This window comes from Gymnoscopelus microlampas (genome assembly GCF_963454915.1).
Source record: "Gymnoscopelus microlampas genome assembly, chromosome: 10".
Lineage (NCBI taxonomy): Eukaryota > Metazoa > Chordata > Actinopteri > Myctophiformes > Myctophidae > Gymnoscopelus > Gymnoscopelus microlampas.
The window spans coordinates 44,450,291-44,475,081 of record NC_139947.1 but is presented as its reverse complement, the minus strand read 5'-3'; the positions used below and the strand labels follow the sequence as shown (position 1 = coordinate 44,475,081).

General features: G+C 40.8%; 2 protein-coding genes across 2 annotated transcripts; both read left to right on the top strand.

The window, feature by feature from the left end:
• The first annotated feature begins 969 nt into the window (after positions 1-969).
• On the top strand, positions 970-7,284 carry tspan31 (tetraspanin 31). Its single transcript, XM_084068905.1, has 6 exons — positions 970-1,133; positions 3,043-3,210; positions 3,566-3,646; positions 3,898-4,038; positions 4,837-4,953; positions 5,296-7,284. Exons 1-6 carry the CDS (start codon positions 1,071-1,073, stop codon positions 5,368-5,370), a joined length of 645 nt encoding a protein of 214 aa, XP_083925031.1. The 5' UTR covers positions 970-1,070; the 3' UTR covers positions 5,371-7,284.
• Positions 7,285-14,089: 6,805 nt separating this feature from the next.
• Positions 14,090-24,095, top strand: marchf9 (membrane-associated ring finger (C3HC4) 9; the record flags this gene model as incomplete). The annotated part of the gene is made up of 4 exons (XM_084068886.1): positions 14,090-14,431; positions 20,338-20,493; positions 22,564-22,756; positions 23,479-24,095. The coding sequence occupies 4 exons, from the start codon at positions 14,090-14,092 to the stop codon at positions 23,802-23,804; spliced, it is 1,017 nt and encodes a 338-aa protein (XP_083925012.1). The 3' UTR covers positions 23,805-24,095.
• Positions 24,096-24,791: the final 696 nt, after the last annotated feature.

Sequence of the window (24,791 nt, the reverse complement as noted above, 5' to 3'; positions counted from 1 at the left end):
ATTGCACATGGCGCTTAGGCTACAGCTCACAATTCAGCTATTCTTGGAATTTGACTATTTTAATTTTAGCTGTCGTCATCCATGCGAAGATTGCGTCACCGAGTCTTCCTCCTAAACCTGTGTGACAGTAATACACCCCAATACACCCATTCATAGGCATCCCACATTAACCACTTGATTAATCCCTTTAAAAAATGTGACCTTGTATATAATATAACTGTACTTTCTGTGCTTTTTTTGGTACACTGTTATTAAAGTATTCAATCAATCAAACCAGCTGAGCTAGGTGGAACTTTGGCCAAAAAAAGCAGATAAAGGTGAAGATATTTGGTGTAGACGGGAAAAAGCGTCTACATCACAAGTACAGAGCCAACCCAGGTCCAGTTTACTAAAATCTGGAGAGTTGAAGTGGTTAATGTAAATTGAAATAGATCACAAAAAGAGGTTAGGTTACAGGAAGCCTGTGACGCGTTATCCGCAGTGACGTCACCAGCTAGCTACGCCCCTCGCTCACTGTCAGGGTTGCCATATCCTCTTATTATGAGCGGCTTTGGTCTTTTTTTCCTGTGAAGCCGCTTGTAAATATTGGTTAGTCGCGGGTAGCGTTTTTGGGGCTTGTTTCTAAAGTGTAGTTGCTTATTTGGGCTTGTTGCCTAATGTTTAAACCAGTGTTTCTCAAACATTTTCAAGTGAAGGACCCCCAAATGAATATGTGTTTGTGCAGATACGACACCCCCCCCCCCCCATCTGAAAATATTTTGTGCCGGGGAGTCAGGGACCCCAATATAATATTTGTGCTGTTAAAATTTTGTTGAAACAACATTTTTTTTCCCACAACACGTCGCATTGAGAGCTTGCAGATCGGCTATTTTCAAATAGCCAATGTCTCGTTTCTTTTGGGTTTGTTTTCATAGACCTGCTTATTTCTCTCTCAAAGCCTGGCAACACTGTCTGCTCACTGTGCTGGTGTTGCTGCTAGCCAGCTCAGCTGCTCCTGAAAGCAAAGAACGAGAGACGCGTCGATTTTTGTCCCTTTCCTACATTTAGGTCCAGTTTAGAAGTGTTCGAATATGGTCTGTGGTGGATTCACCTGTTCTAAGAATGCGCTTTGTTCCCTGAACGTGGTTTACATGGTGAGTGCATTGCGACATGTATCATCAGGCATCATCACTATAATCATCATCATGCTAACTTTTAGCTGGTGCTAACTACAGTCTGGATTACAATTTAGCCTCTGCTAACAATGTTAGAGAGTTTAACATCGTAGATGACTAACAGTTTTGTGTCTTATTATTTCACAAGCCTGATCTTTCAATACACTGATGATCGTTGGTATGTACAGTTCCTTTGTGTTAGTGACTGTTCCCAAGTGAGTAAGTCTATATAACTAGTCGTCTACTACATTGAGGTCTACTAGCTGTATGTACCATAGCTAGCTAAGGTTAGCAGCGTTGCCATGTCCGCTTATTATAAGCGTCTTTGTGCTTGTTTTTCCGTAAAGTTGCTTGTAAATATTGGTAGTTGAGGTTTTTTCTTGGTCTTGATTCTAGTGTAGTATAAACCAGTGTTTCTCAAACTACTCAAGTCAAGGACCCCCAAATTAACGTTTATTTGTCTGCGGACCCCCATCTGAACATATTTTATACCAGGGAGTGGGATAGATTTGTGTTAAAGTGTTTTAAAACATATTCAATTTTCCAAAGATTTTTCTATGAAAATACCAGATCTACAAGCTCATATGCGACGCGTTGTGAGCTTGTAGATCGGCTATTTTCAAATAGCCAATGAAATGGTTAAAGGGCGAAGGGCTCGCTTCTTTTTCGCTTGTTTTCATAGACTCTGTTGCTTGTTTCTCTCGCAAAATCTGGCAACACTGAACGTTAGCTAAGAAGACCGATAGTAATGCAAAAACGACCTACTCCTCCTAACGTTAGCTTGATAGTGATATGCGTTTGATAGCCAACGTTAGCATGGCACGGCAGCTTGGTAAACGTAAAGTTGATACTGCTTACTAGCTAACAAACTATTTTGTTGTCAACATCATTCTAGCCAACGTGGTTCTTTGCCTTGTGTATTGCTAACGTGAACTCTGTGTGGGTCAGAATGAGCATCATGATCTAGAATTGTAGTGGTATCCAGTGTCCCAGTGAACTGGTTATATGTTGTACTGTCTGTAGGGTAACAGGATATGTGGGCACTAGGGACATCTGGGCACCTCGATGTAAAATTGTCTGTTTTGTCCAAAATGTAAAAAAAAAAATATATGTATGAAAAAATTGTCAAAGTGTACAGGATTAGAACATGCTTAAACATTAGACAATTATGGTCTAATGTTTCTACAATTGCTTCAAAGCCTGTATATCCAGTCATTTTGGGGCATAAACAAGAAGTTAAAGGATAACATTAAGTCTGATAATGATGTACCATGCATGTTCACATCATGTATACTTATTACTTTACATTACTGAAGAACATTTTTCAAATATTATATATATTTTTCATATTTTGGACAAAATAGCCAATTTCACATCTAGGTGCCCAGGTGTCCCTAGTGCCCACCTATCCTGTATCCGTCTGTTGTAGTAGTAGTAGTAGGCATTTACACGGATCCACACATCTTTTCTGTATTAGTCTCCTTCCTAGACCCTTAGCAGCTTCAACGTCTGTTATGATTGTCTCAAGTGGTATTCACAACGGACATATAATTGTGTAATAATCACAGCATCATTTTCACAGTTTTGAATTGTCAGAAGTTGGATAAAGTGGCACGTCACATTGACATTTCATTTAAAAAATAGTTATATAGTTTTGTTAATAACATTTCACCGGGTCTTTAAAAGTATGTTTGACCACAGGTGAACTACGGTATTTCTTCTGTGGTTTCAAATCATCCTAGAGTTTTATAAGAACACAGCCTATTTATTTTATTTTTTATTGTAATCAAAACTGAGAACATAGTATCCTACTGTTCTTCAATGCCGTGAGCTGCGTGCTGCTACTATCATGTTGACCCTGATTGAACTGCTTCTCTTGTGCGTTCAGCTGGTGGGGCTGCTGCTGATTGGAGTAGCAGCATGGGGGAAAGGCTTCGGGCTGGTGTCTAGTATCCACATCATCGGAGGAGTCATCGCTGTCGGCGTCTTCCTCCTGCTCATTGCCATCGTAGGACTCATCGGAGCGATCCACCACCACCAAGTCATGCTCTTCTTTGTATCCTTTATTAGTCTCCCTGTCCTACAGGCTGAAACCCATGAAACTATCATAATACTAGAAGTTCAGAGAGAAGTTATGTCATTTACTGAATGGACACATATGGGTAAATTTAATGGAAGTCAATGGGGCTTTGTTTGGGTTGAAATTTTGGCCAAATTTAGAGTCATACATCGTTATGTCAGACAACTGATGACTCATGATTTTGCAGTGCACTTGCACATCATCATCATATTCATTGTCATCGGATGGCTTGTTTTTGCTAATGGTATGAGAGGGAGGATGCATTGTTGTCAGTGTGCTGCAAGATATCACACTTTTCTGCAAAGTTGTTTCCTTGACACCTCTCTCCCAGTACATGGTAATTCTGTTCATTGTTTTCCTCTTCCAATTCGGAGTGTCCTGTTCCTGCCTGGCAATGAACCGTGGACAGCAGGTGAGGGCTCAATGGGCTTTTACATTTATTTAGTTGTCCCCTCTTTCGGTCCCTCTCTCTGTTGTTTTCAGGAATTTTAAGGTCTTTTATGGCCCCATGAAATGAGGAATGTCATTTTATGTGAAATGCAATATGCAATCCTTGAAATGATGCATAATCCACTGGTTTACAGGAAAAGTATTTGTCTAAATGTTGTCCTCTGCTTTTGTCCTGCCCTGGTCCCCCTGTGCTCATTGTACATGCATCACCAGGAGGCGTTGCTGAACTCTACTTGGGGTGTGTTGCACAACAAGACAAAGGCAGACCTGGAAACCCAACTTGACTGCTGTGGGCTGCTCAACACAACCAGTACCCGAGCGCAGTTTGAGCTGGACGTGATGAACTGCCATGCTGTAAGCTATGCTTCGACAATATTTTTCATTATTAATGTTGTGTGTGCAAAACATGTTTCCAACCAATGAGGACATTATCATTAGTGATGGGGACATGCAGTATACATGGTTACCTACATCACATTGATGTAGGTTTAGAACTGATTAACGGAAAAATGTAAATAACTACTTGTATTATTAAAATATGCCGACGTATGCCACGAGTCTTTGGGTTTTTGATGGCTTATGTTGAACTATCAACATATTTGTCCCGAGCTGCAATTTCACTGGCTAGAAAGCCACCACAAAATCTATAATATCAACTTAAAAAACAATGTGCCATGTTAAAGAGGAAAGATGGATTTGTAATCTATATAATCCAGTTCAGTTTCACTTACATTTTGGCTTTTATAATAAACAATAATAAACAAAAGGCATAGTTCTGAAACTGTCTGATAAAGAGACCACTGATAAAAGAAAACCACAAGGCGGTGGGCAACATTTCCAGAAAAACAGTTAACAGTTTAACTTTATTTGAATGCTGTTCACCTTGTGGCACTGTCGTTAATGAGGCAGTTGGCTTGACCGCTTGCTGCATTCAAGAACTGACGTCACTTTGCACAACACACAACTCAATGATGCAGTTGGTGTGTCCAAGGCTCGTGTAGTGAGTGTACTGCAGTGCTATTTCTATAAATATGATGTCATGCTACAGTTAACTGCGGATAGCTGGCAACATTCCCACACATTCACAAACACTGGGATCAAATGCAAGTGAATGCTAAAAAGGAGTTGGTGGAATTGTGTGTTTCTCTTCAGCCATGCAAAAACATTCCTCCAGCAGCCTGTTACACCTGTGGGGAAAAGATGCTGGACCACGCCACAGATACTTTGAAGATCCTCGGCGGGGTTGGACTCTTCTTCAGCTTCACAGAGGTTAGTGCCGGGCCACCAAAAATACATCAATGGAACCATTCATTCACCAAAGCAATCAATCATTCTATCAGCCTATTATGGCCTAGAGGATGAGGAGCTACAGTAAATGGCAAATGAGTTTAAGGGTGTAGACCAATTGGATTGACAGTTTGATGGATGGATTTAACCAAATCATTTGTGCACAAGCAACACACTTCTTGGAATGGTGGGAAAATGCTGTCATTTGTGTCTAAATGGATTCAAATTATGGGCCCATAAATTAATTTAGTCAATGCATTAAGCACATGTGACGTTGCTTTGACAGTGAGTCCTGGTTTAACCTTTGCATCCCTTCCTTCCCAGATTCTAGGGGTCTGGCTAGCTGTGCGCTACAGGAACCAGAAGGATCCTCGGGCAAACCCAAGTGCTTTCCTATAGTCTGTTCCATATCCATGATGCAATACCACAGATTACAGTCGCAGACACACTGGTACACGTAGAATCATGCACATCTAGAGACAGACACTCAGGCGTACAGTACAGAGAGGCACAAGCTACAATCACACAGAATGGACCAGCGCACACAGCATGTGACCAACACTGAGAAACACACACAAACACCTTCACACAGGACATAGGCATATATCCACCTGCAGCGAAAACAAGAATTGTTTGCCACAATCCCTTTTTATTGAGTTGAGCATTTCACAAGAGCTCAAGCTGGAAGAGCTAGATGGTAAAATGGTCTGCTTTTCTATTGCAGCTTTATCCAAATGTGCGTTATATCCACCAATTCACAAGCTGGATCGATGCTTATGTATGAAAGGATGAATTGTAGTACCAAGAAGTTACTTGTTGGTATCGCTACCCAGCCTTGAGTTTGAGCACCAGATTCCTGAGAATTGCTCTCTAGATTCCAGCCATGTAACAAACAATAGGCAACTCTACTGCATGTGTTCTCCAGCTGTACAGACAAAAGGCCTCCTTGTTGATTCTGTTCTATACATCAAATGACTGTGCAGCATTCTAGAACTTAACCTGTATGCACCTTCCTCTCAAAAGAAGCTATTTCTGTCTCTAATGTACTAGTGCTGCCACTTATGACAGATCTGGTCCTTTGTTCAGTGCCAGCAGTGATGTGTAGATCTATGTACTTATACATGTCAAATGCAATTTGTTTTGATCTCAAAGTGGTCTGACCATCTGAGGTAGAGAAAAATGAAGGTACGCTTTGGACATATGGCATAATGTTTTTGGAAGGTATGTATGTATATGTGATTTTGTTTTTCAGATAAATAAATGCTGGGATCTTAGGAAATAACAATAGAGTTTAGATAGCATACCTGTTAGTCAATAATCAGGTTCAAATATTTATGAACTTCTGTAACTGAGCCAATGTACTTTTAACAGTCACAGATATTAGAATGCCAATGGACTGCAGCCTTCATGTTGTTTATAATGTAATATTAGTTCGCAAAATCATTTGAGGTGGGTTGCCTAAGTAATGTTTTTGAAGGCTACAATAATCCACCCAATCTGTATTTAATACGCTTTGTGTCACAAAGTGATGTCAGTTAGTATAGAGTCCAGTTGTAGAAATATGGATTCAGGTACATATCATGACCTCTTATGTAACTGGAAGAAATTTTTAGTTATTGGAATTGATTTGTTAATTTGGTGGAAACTACCTTTTTGCAAACTCAACCCCCAATAGTGTTAATTGTGAAATGAATATGTACTTTATTCTTGTGAACTATATAATTTGCAATCCTTTTTTGTTTTTTTAACATAAAATGTTTCCTTTGTGTCATATTGTTGCAATTGCTTTGTTCTCAGTTGCCATCCATTTTTGTTTGTTTGACAGTGTTAAGCACATTTCTTAAAAACTTGTTTCATTTATTTTCAGAGTCTATTTAAGTGTTGTTAAATGCACATTAGGCAAAACATTGTTATGTTATTGCATTTAGGCTATATTACTTTTAACAAGCAAGTAGGTAGGTGACAGTTTATGATACATTTTGTTATTGAGAGATCGCTGCTTGCTTTTGTTTTGTTTCATCATTTAAGATGGGTTATTGGCCCTTGTAGCCTTTCCTCTCTTTTTAATGGCTTTTATCGTAGGTATTAACATTACCTACATTAACATACACTACATGTTTTACTTGAACCAGCTGATCATGCTGATGTGGAGCTTCTGCTGCTGGTGTGGAGTTGTCGCTGGTGTAAACAAGCATTTGATGAATTATGCCATGTATTAAACCTCACTTTGAATTTGTGTGCACTTGTTATTTCCGCTGGACCCTCTTGAAATTTTGAGACTTAATTTTCCAAATAAAAATCTCTAATTGGAAATTGTCTTGTTTTATTTTTACATGAGTCATTTCAGATATATTATCTTGGTAAACATTTCTATTTCACGTATGTTGTAATGGCCAAAAAATAGTAAAAAAGCAATGGATATTCCTAGTAGTCTGTATACAATAAACTCTAAAAATGTTAATAGTGTCTTTAAACCATAGTCATGGAGACCCACGGTTGTTTTTTAGTTCTAGCCATGACATAGATTTAATTATAGCAACCATGTGAGTCCAATAAACAATGTGGCAAAATAGGAAACTAGTGTAATATGGAACATCAATGACTGGCTGTGCTGTTCACACACAACAACCATTCCACTTCACCACATGGTGGCAGTACAAAACTTGCATTGCTATTCCAAGGGCTCTGTCAACTTGTACAGCTGCAATGTGGGATGTTTACTTCACTGCATTTAATGTCATTCTTCCAAGTGGCATCCTGGCTCTGGATAATTGCTTAGACGGAACAGGTCAGTTCCATCCAGTTTTTAAATATTAATGTATTGATTTTAAAAGTTGACCATTAATCTACACCCCAAAGCATTTCAAATAGGTGTAAGTGGACAGTGTCTACATGGCAGCTGTAAAACTAATTCAGTTGAGCAGCAGGATTTGATTCTGTATAAGGTTCATTCATAAGACCATTAATCCCTCAGCTGGAATGTGTCCAGTAATAGCAGGGAGGGTATACTGAGCAGTGGATAGCTTGGAGCAGAAGGAGAGCTCAAGTACTTTATGATCAGGGAATAGGGATACACACAAGGAATTATCAAATTTCCATTAAAGATAGTGCACAGTGAGTAAGGCAAAAGAGTTTTGACACTGCTGCATCTACATCAGAGTCATAGCTATTATGATGAAGACAGTAGCATCAAAACGTTAGTCTGGGTAGTGAAGTAACTAGTTACTAGTAGGTTACTCTTGTTACTGTAAAAAAAAAAAAAAAAGATTTATTTTGTACACTTGCCCTTTTGGAATACATTCTAAATTCAGTAGTTCTACTTCGGAGTAAGTCGTTTTTTAAGGATTTTACTCAGCTTCTGTTACTAAATGGTGCATTTATATAGCACTTTACATTCTCACTCCGATGGTGGAGGCAACCATGCAAAGCAATAGTTTAGGTTCAGTGTCTTGCTCAAGGACACTTCAGCAGTAACACAGGGGGAGCCCAGGAGCGAACTGGGAACCTTCCTATTCCCAAGCAGCTACCGCTACTGCCACCCCAACAACAGTTAACAACAATTATAGCCTACTGTTATGGCACAATTACGTTTGTTTTGATACTCTTATCCCTTGTACGGCAAACTTTGAGAAAGGATTCTCATAAATAAAAGATGGTGACCACTTTGAATCACTGAATCAGTGAGTCATTCGTTGGTATATTCATATTAGCTTATTTGTATTGAAATAATTACAGTCAGAATGCCACATTGGCCCTTTCACTGTAGCTGTTCACTCAAAGTATTCTTTATGAAAGCTAGTGTTGTACTTTTACTTGCATAGTTTCAACACAAGTAATCTTACATCTATTTGAGTACTATTTCAATTAAGTAACAGTACTTATACTTGGATACAACTGTGCCTGTGACTTCTTTCAGACATTGCCCATAGGCCACTTCGCTGTCCAATTCAGTGAGCACTGACTGTAGATTGGCTGAAGTGTGTGAATCTTTTACTCTGATTCAAGAAACCATTCAGACAAGGTTACCAACATGAGGTCTGTGTCCCTGCCCTCAGCCAAGTGCCCCACATCATGTCACCCCAACAAAAATGCATGACCCGAACCCTGGTGTTTGAAACAAGGCAAGGTACACTGGCAGGTTCATTTTTTTCAGGATATAGGGACATTTATGTAAGTGAAATGTGCCTGGTAAGGGTTTTGTGTCCCAAGAGTTTCCGCTGGATGGGGACGTCAATTTGGAAACCGCAGTGCCGGCCATGCGCTTCCCCCCCTATCCTGTCAGCGTGCTGTCCTGAGGGCCCCGTGCCAGTCCCCTCCCTGTGATGCATGTCCATATGCCGGGTGTATTAACTTGGAGTCGCTGTGGAGAATCACACCAACAGGGACAGCCATCTGTTCCTTTACAGATATAGCATGCACTGCAAGTGCATGGAGGCAGGATCATAAAACATTTGGTCCATTATACCATACTGCCATGGCGCACCAGTTTTATGTGGGCTCATCTTATATGCATGGCTAATGTACATAATATACGTAGTACAGTATATAGATTTTGAAGATGCCATGAAGCACTGCTGAGATTAGTAGCAGTAAATGAGTGTGCTTCTAATTTTGAGTCCCCTTAGCGCCCCAAATCCCATCCAATATCCTTACATTGTTGTTGCTGTGATTTTGGGCCACACTGGGGAAAGGGGGAATCAAATCACGCTGAAATCTTTCATTCTAAGAGACGTGTTTTGCAATATGCCAGCTCCATCCATCCTGTCAGTAGTGTAATTTTCCTCTCATAGAAGGGAAATGGGATCAGTGTGGATAAACCTGCGTGTTCCTAATTAATTTGCATTTGGATCTCTGGATTCTTCTCACAGTGCTGCTAGGACAAACAGGAAGTTAAATCATTCTCATCAGTGAGTGGAGACAAACAGATCAATATGGCCTATCAATAATGAAACAGAGCGAGAATGCATTGTTACTCCTCTTCTTAAATGTGGAAGAACAGCATATACTGTAGGTGATGTGGTAATTTGAAACATCTATGTTCTAAAGTGAGCTTTAATGTTGGCAGGACATTTATTGTAAGGTCAATTTAGTAAATAAATCCCTAAAACATGCTGATATGGATGCTGTAAGTGAAGTATCCCTATCCCCCTTAATGTTTAAGATAAGATATTCTAAAATCTTTTACATCTCTTTATTATGTTATTCTGTGTAATAGACCAATATTATTTCCCTTTTCGGTTATTTTGCCTGTTTATTACTTATTGCTATTGAGACCTGCATAAAAGGACACAAATACAGACAGCACACCCTCAGGGGCAGATATTGTTGGAAGTTGACTGTTCCTGAATGTGTCTAAGGCTACAGATGTTGAGAAGGGGTGGAAAAGGGAGGAATAATTGTGAAATCGACCTTTTTGTAGTCTTCGATCTTTTGACAAACATATCTAAGAAGAGAGGTGTGAGGAACATTTGAGGGGGCTGGGAGGAGGACAGAAGGGAGCAGGTGCAGAAGGATGAGGATGGGAAGAGGAAACAGGAGGAGGTGACAAAAGGAGGAGGAAACCCAAGTCTTCAGACTTGGGTTTCCATTAGAAGAAAAGAGAGCTGTTAGCTGTTATCAACATACAAATCAGTGTGCGGCCCATGTTCAATACCTGGTGCACTGTGAGACAACTTTGGATAAATGTATCAAACAAATTCATATCCAACCCTCCCATCATATTAAAAAACGCCTACTGCCACCATCACGTCACCATAAATCCTTAAATATACCCATTTGGTGGGTTGGTAAAACAAATAGTCTGCCATGGAGCATATGCGTTGTTATGTGTGATTCATTGTGTAAAGAAGTAAGCTACATTTGTTCACATCAGTGTTATTGTGAACAATGAGGACATGAGTGGGATTCTAGAAGCCTGTCTCAGAGCACAAGGCACACAGCAGTCTTATTTATAATTTGTTGTGTTACTCTGTGTCACTTGCTGAACATTAAGATATTCTCAACTGAAAGTACATTTTAAGGAGGTCATATGAGAAAGTGAAAATTACCCTTCATGGCCACCACCTCTTAAGCCCTATTTAGCCTTTTTTGTTGTAAGACGAATAGCAAAAATAGCCGATTTACGAGCTTACAACAAATTGCATCACGATGCGCTGTGAGCGTGTAGATTGGCTATTTTTGCAATTTTTTGAAAGACTTTCTTTGAATTTAATAATTCTATTTTTTTTACGTGTCCAAAATTGGGATGTAGTGGTTAATCATCAAAGTAGGCTATGTCTCCTTCATTTACAAGGGAGCAATGGCATGTGTGGCTATGGCATTGCATCTCAAACCAAGCTTTATGCCTAAAACAATCCATATCTGCAACGAGGTGCAGTGTGAAAAATCAATCCCGATCAATGTGACAGGGGATTTTGTGGGGAGTGTTGCCGTGGTTGAGAATGCTGAGTGTGAGTTGGTCAGATAGAGGAGCCAAGGCAGCATCTCGGTAAACTGCAGATTATACTGGATTAAAGTGACCTCTAGTGCCTTCTTCATTAAGCTTCATTGTCTCCACCTGAAAGACTATGTTTTCGTCCCTGTCCATCCGTCTGTGTGTCAGTGTGTCTGTGAGCAGCTAATCTCCGGCACTGTTGGACCGATTGGCATGAAACTGTGCACATAGACTCCCAGTGGGTCAAGGAAAAACCTCTAGCACAAATTTAAAATAATCAGCTTAATGGTGGCGCTATAACAGACCACTTCATGTTCTGGCCCATAACTTGACCTTGAACCGTAGATCGTACAAAAAAAGTTTGATCGTCGCAACTCACGACAGGCCACACCCATTTCTGCCTGACAAGAGTTTGCGTTTTATTCAAAACATATTTAAACTCCTACAGATTTGGTACAAAACTTTGTTACACAAATCTGTACATATTATCTCTGTGGTCACGTGATCAAGATGTAGCTGTCAGATTTCAATTGGCTACAGTTGGCATTCAAAGTTTGTGGGAGGGGTCCGTTTTGCACAAAATGCCACAAATCATGAACACAGCATCTGATTGCCATGAACCTTTGTACATACCGCCAGTGGGCCAAGGAAGAAGCTCCATCCTAAATCTTTCAAATTGGCCTTATGGTGGTGTTATAACAGCCCACTTTAATAAAATCAAAATATTTTTTTCCCCAGGACTCCTTGGACCATGAGGCGATTCCACATATAGGCCCTGGCCATTTCCGCCTGACTAGATTTGTTTGGGGGGGGGGGGGGGGGGGGGGGGGGGTTTACACACTTTCTGCTACTACTCCTACCCCCTCTCCAAAGTTTGCAGGCCCTGGGTAGGCATCCCGTCCTGGAGGAGACCTATGGTCCAAGGAGTGCACTTTTCTACTTTATATTAGCAATGCATTGTTATCTTGAAAATTAAGATAACAATGTTATTTTTGGCAGTTGACACTGTAGTTGACACTGTTTTTTGCCTGTTTATAACAAAATGTATTTCATATGTGGAGCATATGTTGGACTCCTGGTGATGCTGTAATGTGGGTAATTGGTGATGGCCTATTTTGGTCCAAGTAGACACGTGGATCAAACGTATGTTAGAGAGAGAGAGAGAGAGAGAGAGAGAGAGAGAGAGAGAGAGAGAGAGAGAGAGAGAGAGAGAGAGAGAGAGATTTACGGGTTTCTACCAAACTGTCAAGCCAGTCAGTGTAATTTATATTTCCCGGGCGCCTGGTCCATGTGGCTGCTGCGTGCACGTCACTGGGGAGATCAGCACCTCGGACAGCGGCGCCTTGTCAATAAGGCAGATCCTTCTCTCCCCAACAACTACTGGAACCACATCGCCCGTCGGAGGAGGATATATGACTTTAGAGAGAGAGAAAATAACAAGTAAACAAGATGACAGTCAGGTTCTTCTATTCGAGTAGCATTCCGGAAGTAGGTGCTGCGTTGGTTCTATCTCAAAGCCGACCATTTCGGGGAGGAAAATCATCACCACCATCTATCTATCTGATCCAATAATCAATGCCATTACTGCTGTAATTGCTTTCGGATGCGAAGACATCTTCATGCGTATCTCTAAGTAGGAAAAAAAACTAGATTCTTGTTTTTTAGTATTTTTTATTTCGCGTTGACGTCCGCTGTTGACTACCACATTTTGGGTTGCAATGAAATGCTAATGGACGGATGAAGATGGGAAACAAGGGCTTTTGCTGTTTTTAGCATATGTGCAGCTGAAAATGCAAATGAAAAGGATTGTGTTTTGGACCTCGACGTGGATTGTTGGGGGAACTGGACCGATTCTTCATGGATCAACAAGGAACACTACAAAGGAAATGAGATAGGAAAAAAGGGAACATGATCTGACGTTTGAGATGCTAGTGAGGGACAATACAAAAGACACAATATAAAGCTCGTCTAAATCTAACTTCAATTTCATCTTTCGCGTCCTTTTTGGATTATGATTCTAGACAGGAGTCCCAGGTATGACTGTATGGATGGAATGTCGTATTTTAGATCCCATCTTACATTTCCTGGCTCTATGTTGCTTGCTCCTCCACTCGTCCACTCTCTCGCAGTCTTCTGCTTTGGGTAGCAAAACATGTAGGCTATTTTTTGCTGCAAGCCCAGTGCATCTGATGTTGTCTTTTAGATCGATAGTGAAGAAAATGTACAATTGACATTAAATGGTAGGCTATAAGATATGGTTCTTGGGTGCCGTGGAAGGTACATTTAGACTGTAATTCCTGAGTTGTTGAGGAATTAATATTAAAAGAGTGTGTCAGCCAGCTGAACAGAAAAATCTTTCACCCGCATTGGCTTAGACACACATGCCATCAGTGGGGCAACAACCAAGACTGGGTCCTTTATTTCTTGGTTTTCCAAATAGCATACAGTATGTTAGCTATTAAAAAATGCTACAATGAAATCCCCTGATATATACTACTACTACTACTAATAATAATAATAATAATAATTATAATAACAATAATAATAATAACAACAACAATAATAATAATAACAATAACAGAACAAAAGGCCACTCTTCAGATCGAAGAAGAGAGAGAGACAGAGAAAGAGGGAAATTACACACAGGTTATGTTGCATTCTGAAGGATTCTTTATGTAGCCAAACATGTTCAAGTACCGGATCCGCATGTTTTTTAACGAACTGAAAGTACTGGTTTTTATGCGATCCGATTCGAGAGAGTCCAGCACAGACGGAGAAAGACAGCCAACAACAACCACAACCATGCGAGGTCTAGGGATGGGCGGCTGCGGCTGGCCGCCTTTTGTCGACTGCCATTCCCGGGACGACGAGGAGGAGTACTATGGCAGCGATCCGCGGCCACGGAGCCTGGCGTTTGAGGAGAAGGACCCCAAGCTGCAAGTGGGCCTGGACGCCGTGTCGCTGGCCAGCACTGCGAGCAGCATGCGTACGCCCCAGTGTCGGATCTGTTTCCAAGGCCCAGAGCAGGTACATAATGAGCTCCAAAACACCCTGCCTGCCCCACATTCCTCTATCTATCTACCTGCTTTCCTCTATGACTGCCCTGTTTTTAAATACCTCAACAAATGATCTGATACATTCTGACAGTAATGGTGCAACATTTCCTTCTTATCAAAAAACACTTGTGTATGGTTAATGACACTGCCTATAACACAACAACAAGGCTATAGAGGCAGCATTTCCAGAACAACTGAAATCTGTCCAGCATAGCAACAAAGAAAGTTGCCCAATTAGGTCTGCCACATGAAATGAGTAAGAAAACAAATAGAGTGAGCAAAATGTCATGACTTTGTAAATGTCTTAATCAATAGAATATTGATTGATTGATTTATATTAGTAATCATTGACACATTTTATTTTATGTTATATTTTTTTATCAATTGGTAATCACTGTGTTTGGCTTGACCATGGCAACAAATACATCAATCTATTTGTTTTTTCCTTTTTTACATTAACTTGTCAAAATGTTATGCACCAGAGTACAGAGCCAAAACAAAACAATACAGCTCTTTGGTCTGTAGCCAAATATTGGTCTCACCAGATGTGCAGAAACCTGTACCGCCTGCCTCAGCAGGTAAACCTGAAGCCTGAGATAATTAGAAACACTGTAAATCCTGTTTGAGAACAGATGGATATTACCACTTAGTCACTACCCCAAGATGTGTTATTACAGCACATGTGCTAATGTATGGCATCTGTCTTAGAGTTTATATTGTAAGGCATAGTAAACTGGAGAGGCATGGAAAGTTGGGAAATACATTTGATCTTTGTTGTGAATAATATCCATTTAGATATCCATGTCACAATGAGCAATCCATGAGTGAAGATTTGCCCAATTCAACATCTGTTGACAAAAGGTTGATGTTTGGGCTTCTGGTTCCCCGACAAAGTGACTCATCGTGCAACGTGGCTCTGAGATGCCTCTTTTAGCTACAGACAAAGAGAGCACGCAAACAAAGCATCGAGACACAAAGACCACATCAGTGTGTCAGACAGACATGATATTAACTTATCCACCTTAACAGCACTCATCTCAGTCCTAAGTCTGTATGAAGGGGGAAATTGCCACGTTACCTCAGGTGGCAGTGGGGATGGGGTGGGGGCACACTTTGCCATCATATTGTTATTTCATTATTCAAGCAGGTCACAACAGGGGACAGAATCATGTCGCTGTCAGTGGGCCAATTACCTAGAGATAAGATCACCTTGCTCTGTGGGCTGAATTGAATATGAATCCTTATTAGCTGCCTGTCAAAGCTGTCAGTATAGGCCATGGTACAATAGCTGTGCCATTGATTCTACTTAACGTTGTGTAGTTCCACCAAGCTGTGCCAGGGACTGTGTGTGTGTGTGTGTGTGTGTGTGTGTGTGTGTGTGTGTGTGTGTGTGTGTGTGTGTGTGTGTGTGTGTGTGTGTGTGTGTGTGTGTGTGTGTGTGTGTGTGTGTGTGTGAGAGAGAGGGCAAATCAATGTCCCCACAAGTATAATACAATATACAAATAGTCATTGTGAAGAAACGTTACCTGGTCCTCACAAGAGAAATAGTTGTTTTATGGTTACAATATTTTATAGAGTTAGGTTTACATTAGTAAAAGATTCAGCTTGGGTTTACCGTTAGAACTAAGCATTTAGATGTTATATGGGGCGGCAGTGGCTCAGGGGTAGAGTGGCCGGGTAGAGTGAACTGGAAAGCCGCAAGGTTCCCAGTTCGATCCCGGGCTGGGGCGCTCCCCTAGAGTTAGTGTCGAAGTGTCCTTGAGCAAGACGCTGAACCCCTAATTGCTCCCGATGAGCAGGTTGGTGCCTTGCATGGTTTCCTCCGCCATCGGTGTATGAATGTGTGTGTGAATGGGTTAATGGCACAATCAATGTAAAGCGCTTCGGATAGAAGCGCTATATAAATGCACCATTTACCATTTATATTTGTCACACACGGTGTGACATGTTGTGAGCTTGTAGATCGGCTATTTTTGGTGCACAACATCGCTGTGCAATTAAGGCTTCCCACACAACTAAATCACACACACACACACACACACACACACACACACACACACACACACACACACACACACACACACACACACACACACACACACACACACACATGCACCAGTAGTGATGCTGAAATGCACCCTCACTCCTTTCAGTATGTGGGTGGCCTTGAGAGGCAAAAGTCATATAATGTTCAGATACGTATACGTGTACTGTATGTATACAGACCTTTCTGTTTGATACTGAAAGGTGCCGTTAGTATTTACACAATAAAATCCAGAGTGTTAATTCAAGTTTAAGTGTAAAAAATTACACAGCTCCATTTCTACACTGAAGAGATAAATGAACAGTCTGGATTTTACTGTGTAAGAATAATGAGAGAGTGAGACAGAGTGGGAGGGATGACTGATCTCGCTGTTCAGTGGACCAATTTCCTCGTTCAATCTGAAGTATGACCACAGGGTCTCATTTAGTGTATGAATAGAACTTTCTGAGAGAACTTTCTGCCTAGAACTTTCTAGCTGAAATTTTTACCTTTAAAGCTCCTATCTGTGTTTTCCTTGCTGTGTTACTGTAGAATCTCAAAGGGTGAGTTGCAGATGGAAAACTATTTGACTTCATTTAATTTACGATCATTTTATTTGCTCCACCAGGATCAAATTATGTGCATAGATAAATTAGGTTCAGAATACATATTACAACTTATGACCACCATAACGTAACATAACAGCAATAATAACATGGATAACTGGGGCTGCATGGGGCAAATAAACAAACAAACAAACAAACAAACAAACAGCTTTATTCCTTGTCGAAAAACGGTCCAACACAAAAGTCCCTCAGAGCAGCTATCATGGCTCAAAAACAGTGAATGTCAATGTCACAACACATTCTTTTGTGAGCTTGTAGATCAAGTCCCTCAGAGCAGCTATCATGGCTCAAAAACAGTGAATGTCAATGTCACAACACATTCTTTTGTGAGCTTGTAGATCTGCTATTTTTAGCTCACAACATTGTCGTTTGATGGAGTATGAACTGAGCATCCAGATTTTACTGTGTAGAAAGAGTTCTCAGTTCCAGTCTTAACTCCAGGCCTTCAGTTTTTCATTCTCCTCTCTCATATCATGTACAGTATAGCAAAGGGATGATGAAGGACAGATGCAACTGGATTCAGGTGTTGTAACACATTACAATTACCCCTCTCTCCTCAAACAGTGATTTGTCCCCTTCACTTGCCTTGCAGCATCCAGTCGAGTCCCTTAATTGTGATCATTTGTACATGTAGTATCCATGAAAATGAGACTTTATACTGTATCTAGTGTATGATGTCATCGAGAGACACTTCAAGCCTTGACTAGATGCCCAGACATGATGATCATGTGTCTATATAGTGATTTTCTGGTAATTGTTATAAATCATATACATTATAATAGTAGCTTGTTTTAATTCCCCAGAATATCATTCTACCCTGATCTCAGCCATTTTAGGAATTGCCTGGTTCAATTCTTTTTACTCCAGGTCCAATGACCCGCCACCCCGATTTCATGCATGCAACCTCACACGCACACAAAAGAGCATCTTCTCTGTAGCTTTGATTTGATTGATTGAATACTTCATTACCACGATTATGAACAGTATGGGTAGTACAGTCAAAGGTTTTTCTAAAAGGATAACTCAAAAAGCCCCAGGGGCTTGTGGTCCATTGTACTCAATTCATCAGTCATTCATCAAGTATAAGCTTTGAAGCCATTGGCTGCCTCAGAACACGAGGGCCATTCAACCACGACATGACATTTTCAAAATGTTGTCTTTCATATAAGTTTTATTTAGATCCTCATATATTTCTGCCCTTCTTTGTGGTATCTTAATAATGTCAGCAGGCAAGCTAGCATGTAACTCATCTGCCAAATAAAATCTCTGTTCGGTTGGACACTTCTTTATTGGACAAAGCCAGATGGGGCAAAATAGAGTACCAAATTGAAAAAATGTAGGGCTACATAATTGGTGTCATTGCAGATTGCTATGCTCAGAATGGTTCACTACTTATACAGTAAACACTATGAAAACATGGCCATAGTGATTCTCTACCTATTTGTATATATACCCTGTACATGATTTCACACTGATAATATGGTAGTTGATTTGCCACTTTACATAAGGGTTGTTTATATCCTACACATCCAAGAAAACAGTATTAATTTAGCTTCTTTTTTTTTTAAATATATTTTTTGGTACACAGAACACTGATTAAAGGCATATGTAACTTTGCAGTCTGTTTACATAACAGAACAACATACAGTATACATTGTCTAACCACCGTTTCCCTCTATACTAGTAATCATCAGCCCCTGGAATAGTGATGTTGCCTGCAGAAACACACTGTCCTCTCGCTTTTCTTTTGTGGTTTCACTGTTTGTTTTGGTACATTTATGGGCTACTAAACAGTGACAACACCAAAATACAGCGAGAGGGCTGTGTTTCTGCAGGTAAACACCACCACACTACCCCAGGGGCTGATAACTGTGGTGTAGAGGGAAATGATGGTTAAAAATGTATTTATTGTTTATTTATTGTATGTAAACAAAGGGCACATATTATTTACATATTATATTACATTATGCCTAACAGTTGAGAAAGTAAAATTCACATCGTGTTTGTCATTAGAAAATAATGGCAAACATGATGTGAATTTAACATTCTCCTCTACCTTTGATAGAGGGAAGTGTTGTTTGACCACCATTAAAAAGTCATCACCCTACTGTTTGAGCAGAAGGGTGTCGCTTGTTTTGGGTGGTGCAGAGGGCTGGTATTGATTGAGTTCACTCCGAGCCTGTGGCTCACCTCTCCTTCACCTGCCTGCCCTTGAAATCTCCTTACTCCCCACTGTTGCTGCTGAGTGGTAATAAGCCCCCTCGCCAACAGACCCCAGCATGTCCATTCATTGATTTATTAATGATCCACACATCTTTCCAACGTATAGTACATTTTTTGTAACTAGAGGTTGGGGCCGCTACACGGCCCTCACACGTCACACCTACGATATGTCTGAGTCCTACTGTTGGGGGATTTGTCAGAGTACCCATTGAACCCGTCTGTCTGTGTCCCTTTTGTGCCCATATATGGAGATCTTTGTGTCTGTCTCGGGGTGCTCCTTCCATTCCGACATCTCGCCACTCCGACTAGTGGCTTCCGCGTGCGGTTAGGGTTAGGGTTAGGGTTAGGTATAGGGTTCGTTAACGTCGGAAAGGCGACATGTCGGAAAGGCGAAATGCACCCGTCTGTCTCTACCTATTAGTGCGGTACGAGGTGTACTCTCGTAGGAGTTTTGTGCTAAAATTGAACCAGATCTTGGTTCTATAGAGAAACTATGAGAAATTGATGGGGTAAAACATTTTTCAACCCCCACCCCCTTTCTGGGGGGGTCATCTATTTTGGGACTTACCAGCCAGTTAATGTCGATTTTCATAATATTAGAGTTGTTTTGTATGTTTTAAAACATTCTGAGTTGATTTCTCACACTTTAAAAGTAGCCAGAAGAATCTTTTCTGACTTTTGGTTCGGGTCTTTGACTTTCCTCACCTGGGACACCCCGGACTGACCCCTGTGCCTATCTCAGTACTCCTTACATTCCTCGCTCTGCTCCTGCTCCAGAACAACGTTAAATTAGATCATAATTGAAGCACAAACGTTTTGTAGCTGGGCTCTGAAAACAAAAATTGATTGATTGATTGAATACTTTATAAACAGTTTGCAAAAACAAGGTACGGTGGCACCGATTTTTTTTGCATAATCCAAGAAGTGGTTATTTTCCCATGAATGTGTTTGTCATGTTTCCCATGAATGTGTATGTCATGTTTTTCTTTAACTTATGTCCTGCAGGGAGAGCTGCTGAGCCCCTGTCGTTGTGATGGTTCAGTGCGCAACACGCATCAGCCCTGCCTCATCCGCTGGATCAGTGAACGGGGCTCATGGAGCTGTGAGCTGTGTTACTTCAAGTACCAGGTCCTAGCCATCAGCACCAAGAACCCACTGCAGGTAACAACAATGGAGCAGTTTATGCACTGAAATGTAGCTCATAGACTGTAGACAGTATCTGAATTTATTCCTTATTGTATTTTATTTTTCAAGGATAACAATACTTCACATCCCCTGATCTCCTCCCCCAATTCCCTGCTCTTGCTAACTTCGAACCAATCAACCACTGCAGCCCACAGGTTGTGCCAGTCAGGGACGGCGCCAGGGGGGGTCTTGGGGGGGGACAAGCACCCCCTGGCGAAGGCCTAGCCCCCCCCCAACCCAATTTTTAAGATTTTTTTTAATGGAATAAATAAATTAGAATTAAATAACCTAACCCTAACCCTAAAACCGAAATAAAGAAAAGGAAAAAAAGTACCAAAACCCACCCAAACCCGCACATTTTTCGACCCGAAACCGTAAAAAAATCGTGCATGCGTCTAGCCCCCGCTGGAAAAAAGTCAGCCCCCACATAGCCCCCCCTGTCAGAATTCTCTGGAGCCGTCACTGGTGCCAGTCCAGATTAGGTCATTTCAGCATGTTAAAATTACAAACTGCAGTGAAATGGCAAGCTGGCCAATAAAGCATGGTTACATTTCAATTGTATTGTAGTTTGGCTGAGCAGTGGGAAAACCACATAGATCTCAACATCTTCATATTATGACGAAACAAGTCCAACGTGTCTGATTGGGAGACAAACTGGTTAGATAAGATAAGGTTGGACAAGCTCGCCCAGTATACATGTCGAAGTGTCTCTGAGCAAGACACTTAACCCCTAATACCCCCCCTCCGTGTGCTCATCAAAGCTATCTGAGCAGCCATCAGCTGGGCTGTAAAAAAGTAATTTCCCCTCTCCTGGGGACCAGAAAATATGCTTTATTAGTTAGAAATGTAAACGGAGTAGACTTTAAGGCTAAAAGGATAACACTAAAAAGTTCTGGGGACTTGTTTCCATTGTGGTCATCCACATTGGAAAGTGCTCCTCCAGCCCCCCCTCTCCTCTATGAGGAAAAGTCTCTACTAGTGATGTGGACAGTTTATTATAACATAATCTACTCAGTGGAGGTTTTGGGGTATGTGGTTCTCAAAGTGGGGTCCTTGAGGGGAGTGTAGAAATTGTACACTCTCGAAGTTCAATTAACACTGATTATTTGCAATGTAAACTGGGGTCCCAGAGATTTTTTTTAAAAGCCATTAAATGGGGGTATGTGGTGTAATGCATATCAAATTGGTGATCCTCTTTGTTTTAGTCTTCATAGCTTAGTTTTTATTTAGTTAAAAAAAACGTGGTCGTCATAGTTTTAGTCGACGAAATCAACACTGCGTATATACGGTACTGCTGTGCTCTCTGCACTCGGACATTAGATCCAGCACTGGTTGCTAGAACAAATCTTGGGCAGTCACAGAGGTGTGAGGACTTTTTGCCATATTGTGCCGACACATTTGTACGCTTTGCGTCACTGTCCTTCTGCCCTCCTGTTCCGAGGCAGCCAATGGCTCCAACAGCTATAGAGAGGATGCTCTTTGTGTGTGCGTGTGTGTGTGTGTGTGTGTGTGTGTGTGTGTGTGTGTGTGTGTGTGTGTGTGTGTGTGTGTGTGTGTGTGTGTGTGTGTGTGTGTGTGTGTGTGTGTGTGTGTGTGTGTGTGTGTGTGTGTGTGTGTGTGTGTGTGTGTGTGTGTGTGTGAGTGAGTGAGTGAGTGACACATTTACCTTTTAATCTGTATACTCCCATATGCATGTGTATAACATGTACTACACAACAAAGCCCTGAGACCCCATTTACCCCATTTAACACAAAAAGTGTAGATATTGACCAACCATTCAGCTGTATACATTAAACGTACAGTAAAATATTATATATTTACAGTACACCACTTCTCCCTCTGCACACAATAAAATATTCTGTGTTAATTTATCCATCTGTAATTCTGAGAGTTGTGTGCAAGCAATTTCAAGCAATTTGCAACCAATGGAACCAATTTGATGGGTCCATTTGGGTCATTTGTACACTATTTTTGGAGTTGAATTAACACTCAGGATTTTACTGTGCAGTGATTGCTGATACATTGGTGCTCCTTCCTCCTCTCCAGTGGCAGGCCATCTCCCTGACGGTGATAGAGAAGGTACAGATTGCCGCCATCATTCTGGGTTCCCTGTTCCTAATTGCCAGCATCTCCTGGCTCATCTGGTCCTCCCTCAGCCCTTCTGCCAAATGGCAGCGCCAAGACCTGCTCTTCCAGATCTGCTACGGCATGTACGGCTTCATGGACATCGTCTGCATAGGTAAAGGGCAACTTCATGCTTAAATACCAAAACAAAAAGATTTTCAACTGAAAAAAGTGTCACGTTAAAGGGAAACTACGTGATTTTCAACATTGCCTCTATCTATTTGTTATAGGGTTCATGTTCTCTACATACAAATGTATGTAAATAAACTGCATTAGTAATTGTTTCATAAGATCACACAAAGATGTCATGGACAGCATGTGCATGAAGTAGGCTATATGTTGTATACTGGTGTTATGAAGCTGACAAAAAAATTACACAGACATTTCCTAAAAGCATGTACCGAGGCTGCATAAATGACATAAGTACAACAGGATGTATTACTCATGTATTACGCATTCTTTGGGTATTGAGGATCCAAATTCACACAAAACAACAGTCTGTGAAAGAGCAACCAACAACATTCAAAGATGTTTCATAGATTCTCTTTAAGCTGAAAGCGGCTGTAGAGATCCTACAGTGAAACCTGCGAGATTGTTGAAATGATTGCTTGTGATAGAAAATACTGAGAACAGATGGCATATCTGCACAGTGATTATTACCAACAGTCTCTTCTGACCAGTTGCAATGTACAGGGCAGCATGTACTCGGTACAAGCGCTTTGTATAACACTTGATGCAAATAGGTTTTAATTCATTCCCCCTCACCGATTTCTTCATCTGATTTTGGCTCAATCACTGTCGATTCATCTGTTCTTTTGCGTTTTTTTTCATCTGAAGGTCTTATAATCCATGAGGGCTCATCGGTGTACAGAATCTTCAAACGATGGCAAGCTGTCAATCAACAATGGAAAGTACTGAACTATGAGAAATCAAAGGACTTGGGGGACCCGTTGAGTTCCAGCAAGGGGGGGCGCGGTTCCCGCAGTAACCCCCATGGCCTGGGAAGCAGCAGCGGAGGGCGACAGAGCAGGAGGCTAAGAACTATTCTGAACCACCACTGTGGATACACCATCTTGCACATCCTGAGCCAGCTGCGGCCCCATGACCCACGGATCAGTGCCGCGGCCAACCGAGAGGTGGTGATGAGGGTCACCACCGTATGAGTCTCACTGAGCATGCGTGACACACATATACTGTATGTATGTCCTGATGAGTGGAGGGACTTAAGGACCTAACATACTAAAGTATGAAAAGACTCTGAGATGCCCCCGAGCAATCAGACAGCAAACTCTTGAGGATTTCTCCTCTTGTTTCTTATAACAAAGGAAGCCAGATGCTCGTTTCAGTGACTGAAGAACTGATGACAATAATGATGAAAATCGTGTAAAAGACTTTAAAACATGAAATGTGAGAAAATAATTAAAGGAAAAAAAAGAATGGGCTTTATAACTTAATCCAAGGCGATGAGAAGTTTGTTCCAGTTCAATTTCAGGATGCACAAAGATATTTTGGTTTTGTTTTGTTTGATCCTCTGTTTTTTTTGTAACTATTCTTGGTTTGTTTTCATTATTTTTTTCGTTTTTTTTTTACTCATTTTGATTTTGTACGGATGTATGATTTTAGAGGAAATCATGTAACTTCATTCAAGCATCCAGTCAGCTATGTATAATTCTCTTAGAATTTCTACAAGCTAATGCTGATAATGGACCGAAAACTGAAAATGACACACATACATAAAACATGATAAAAACACAAACATGACCGCAAAACAATAAGTCATTGCGAGTTATTAAAAAAAAGAAAAAATCAATAATGATTTCAGTGACACCTAATGTTCTGCAATAAAGATGCGTATGTACATTTCACAGGGAATTTTGCATGGGTTTATAATTTTTATCCTCCATCACATAACATAAGCACATAACACAATTTACGATACTTCGAATGGTGCTTGCCAAAATAAACACTTTAAAACATCTGATTTCATTGAACCAACTCTTTGTCAACATGACAAATGACAGTGTGTTAAAGCTATTTCAGCTAAAACACAGATTGTTGCTGCTGTGTGTTGATTCAGATTTGATAATAAGTAAACTGGATTAAAGATGGAAATCAGAGGATCTCTTACAATTCAGTCTCACTCTGTGTCT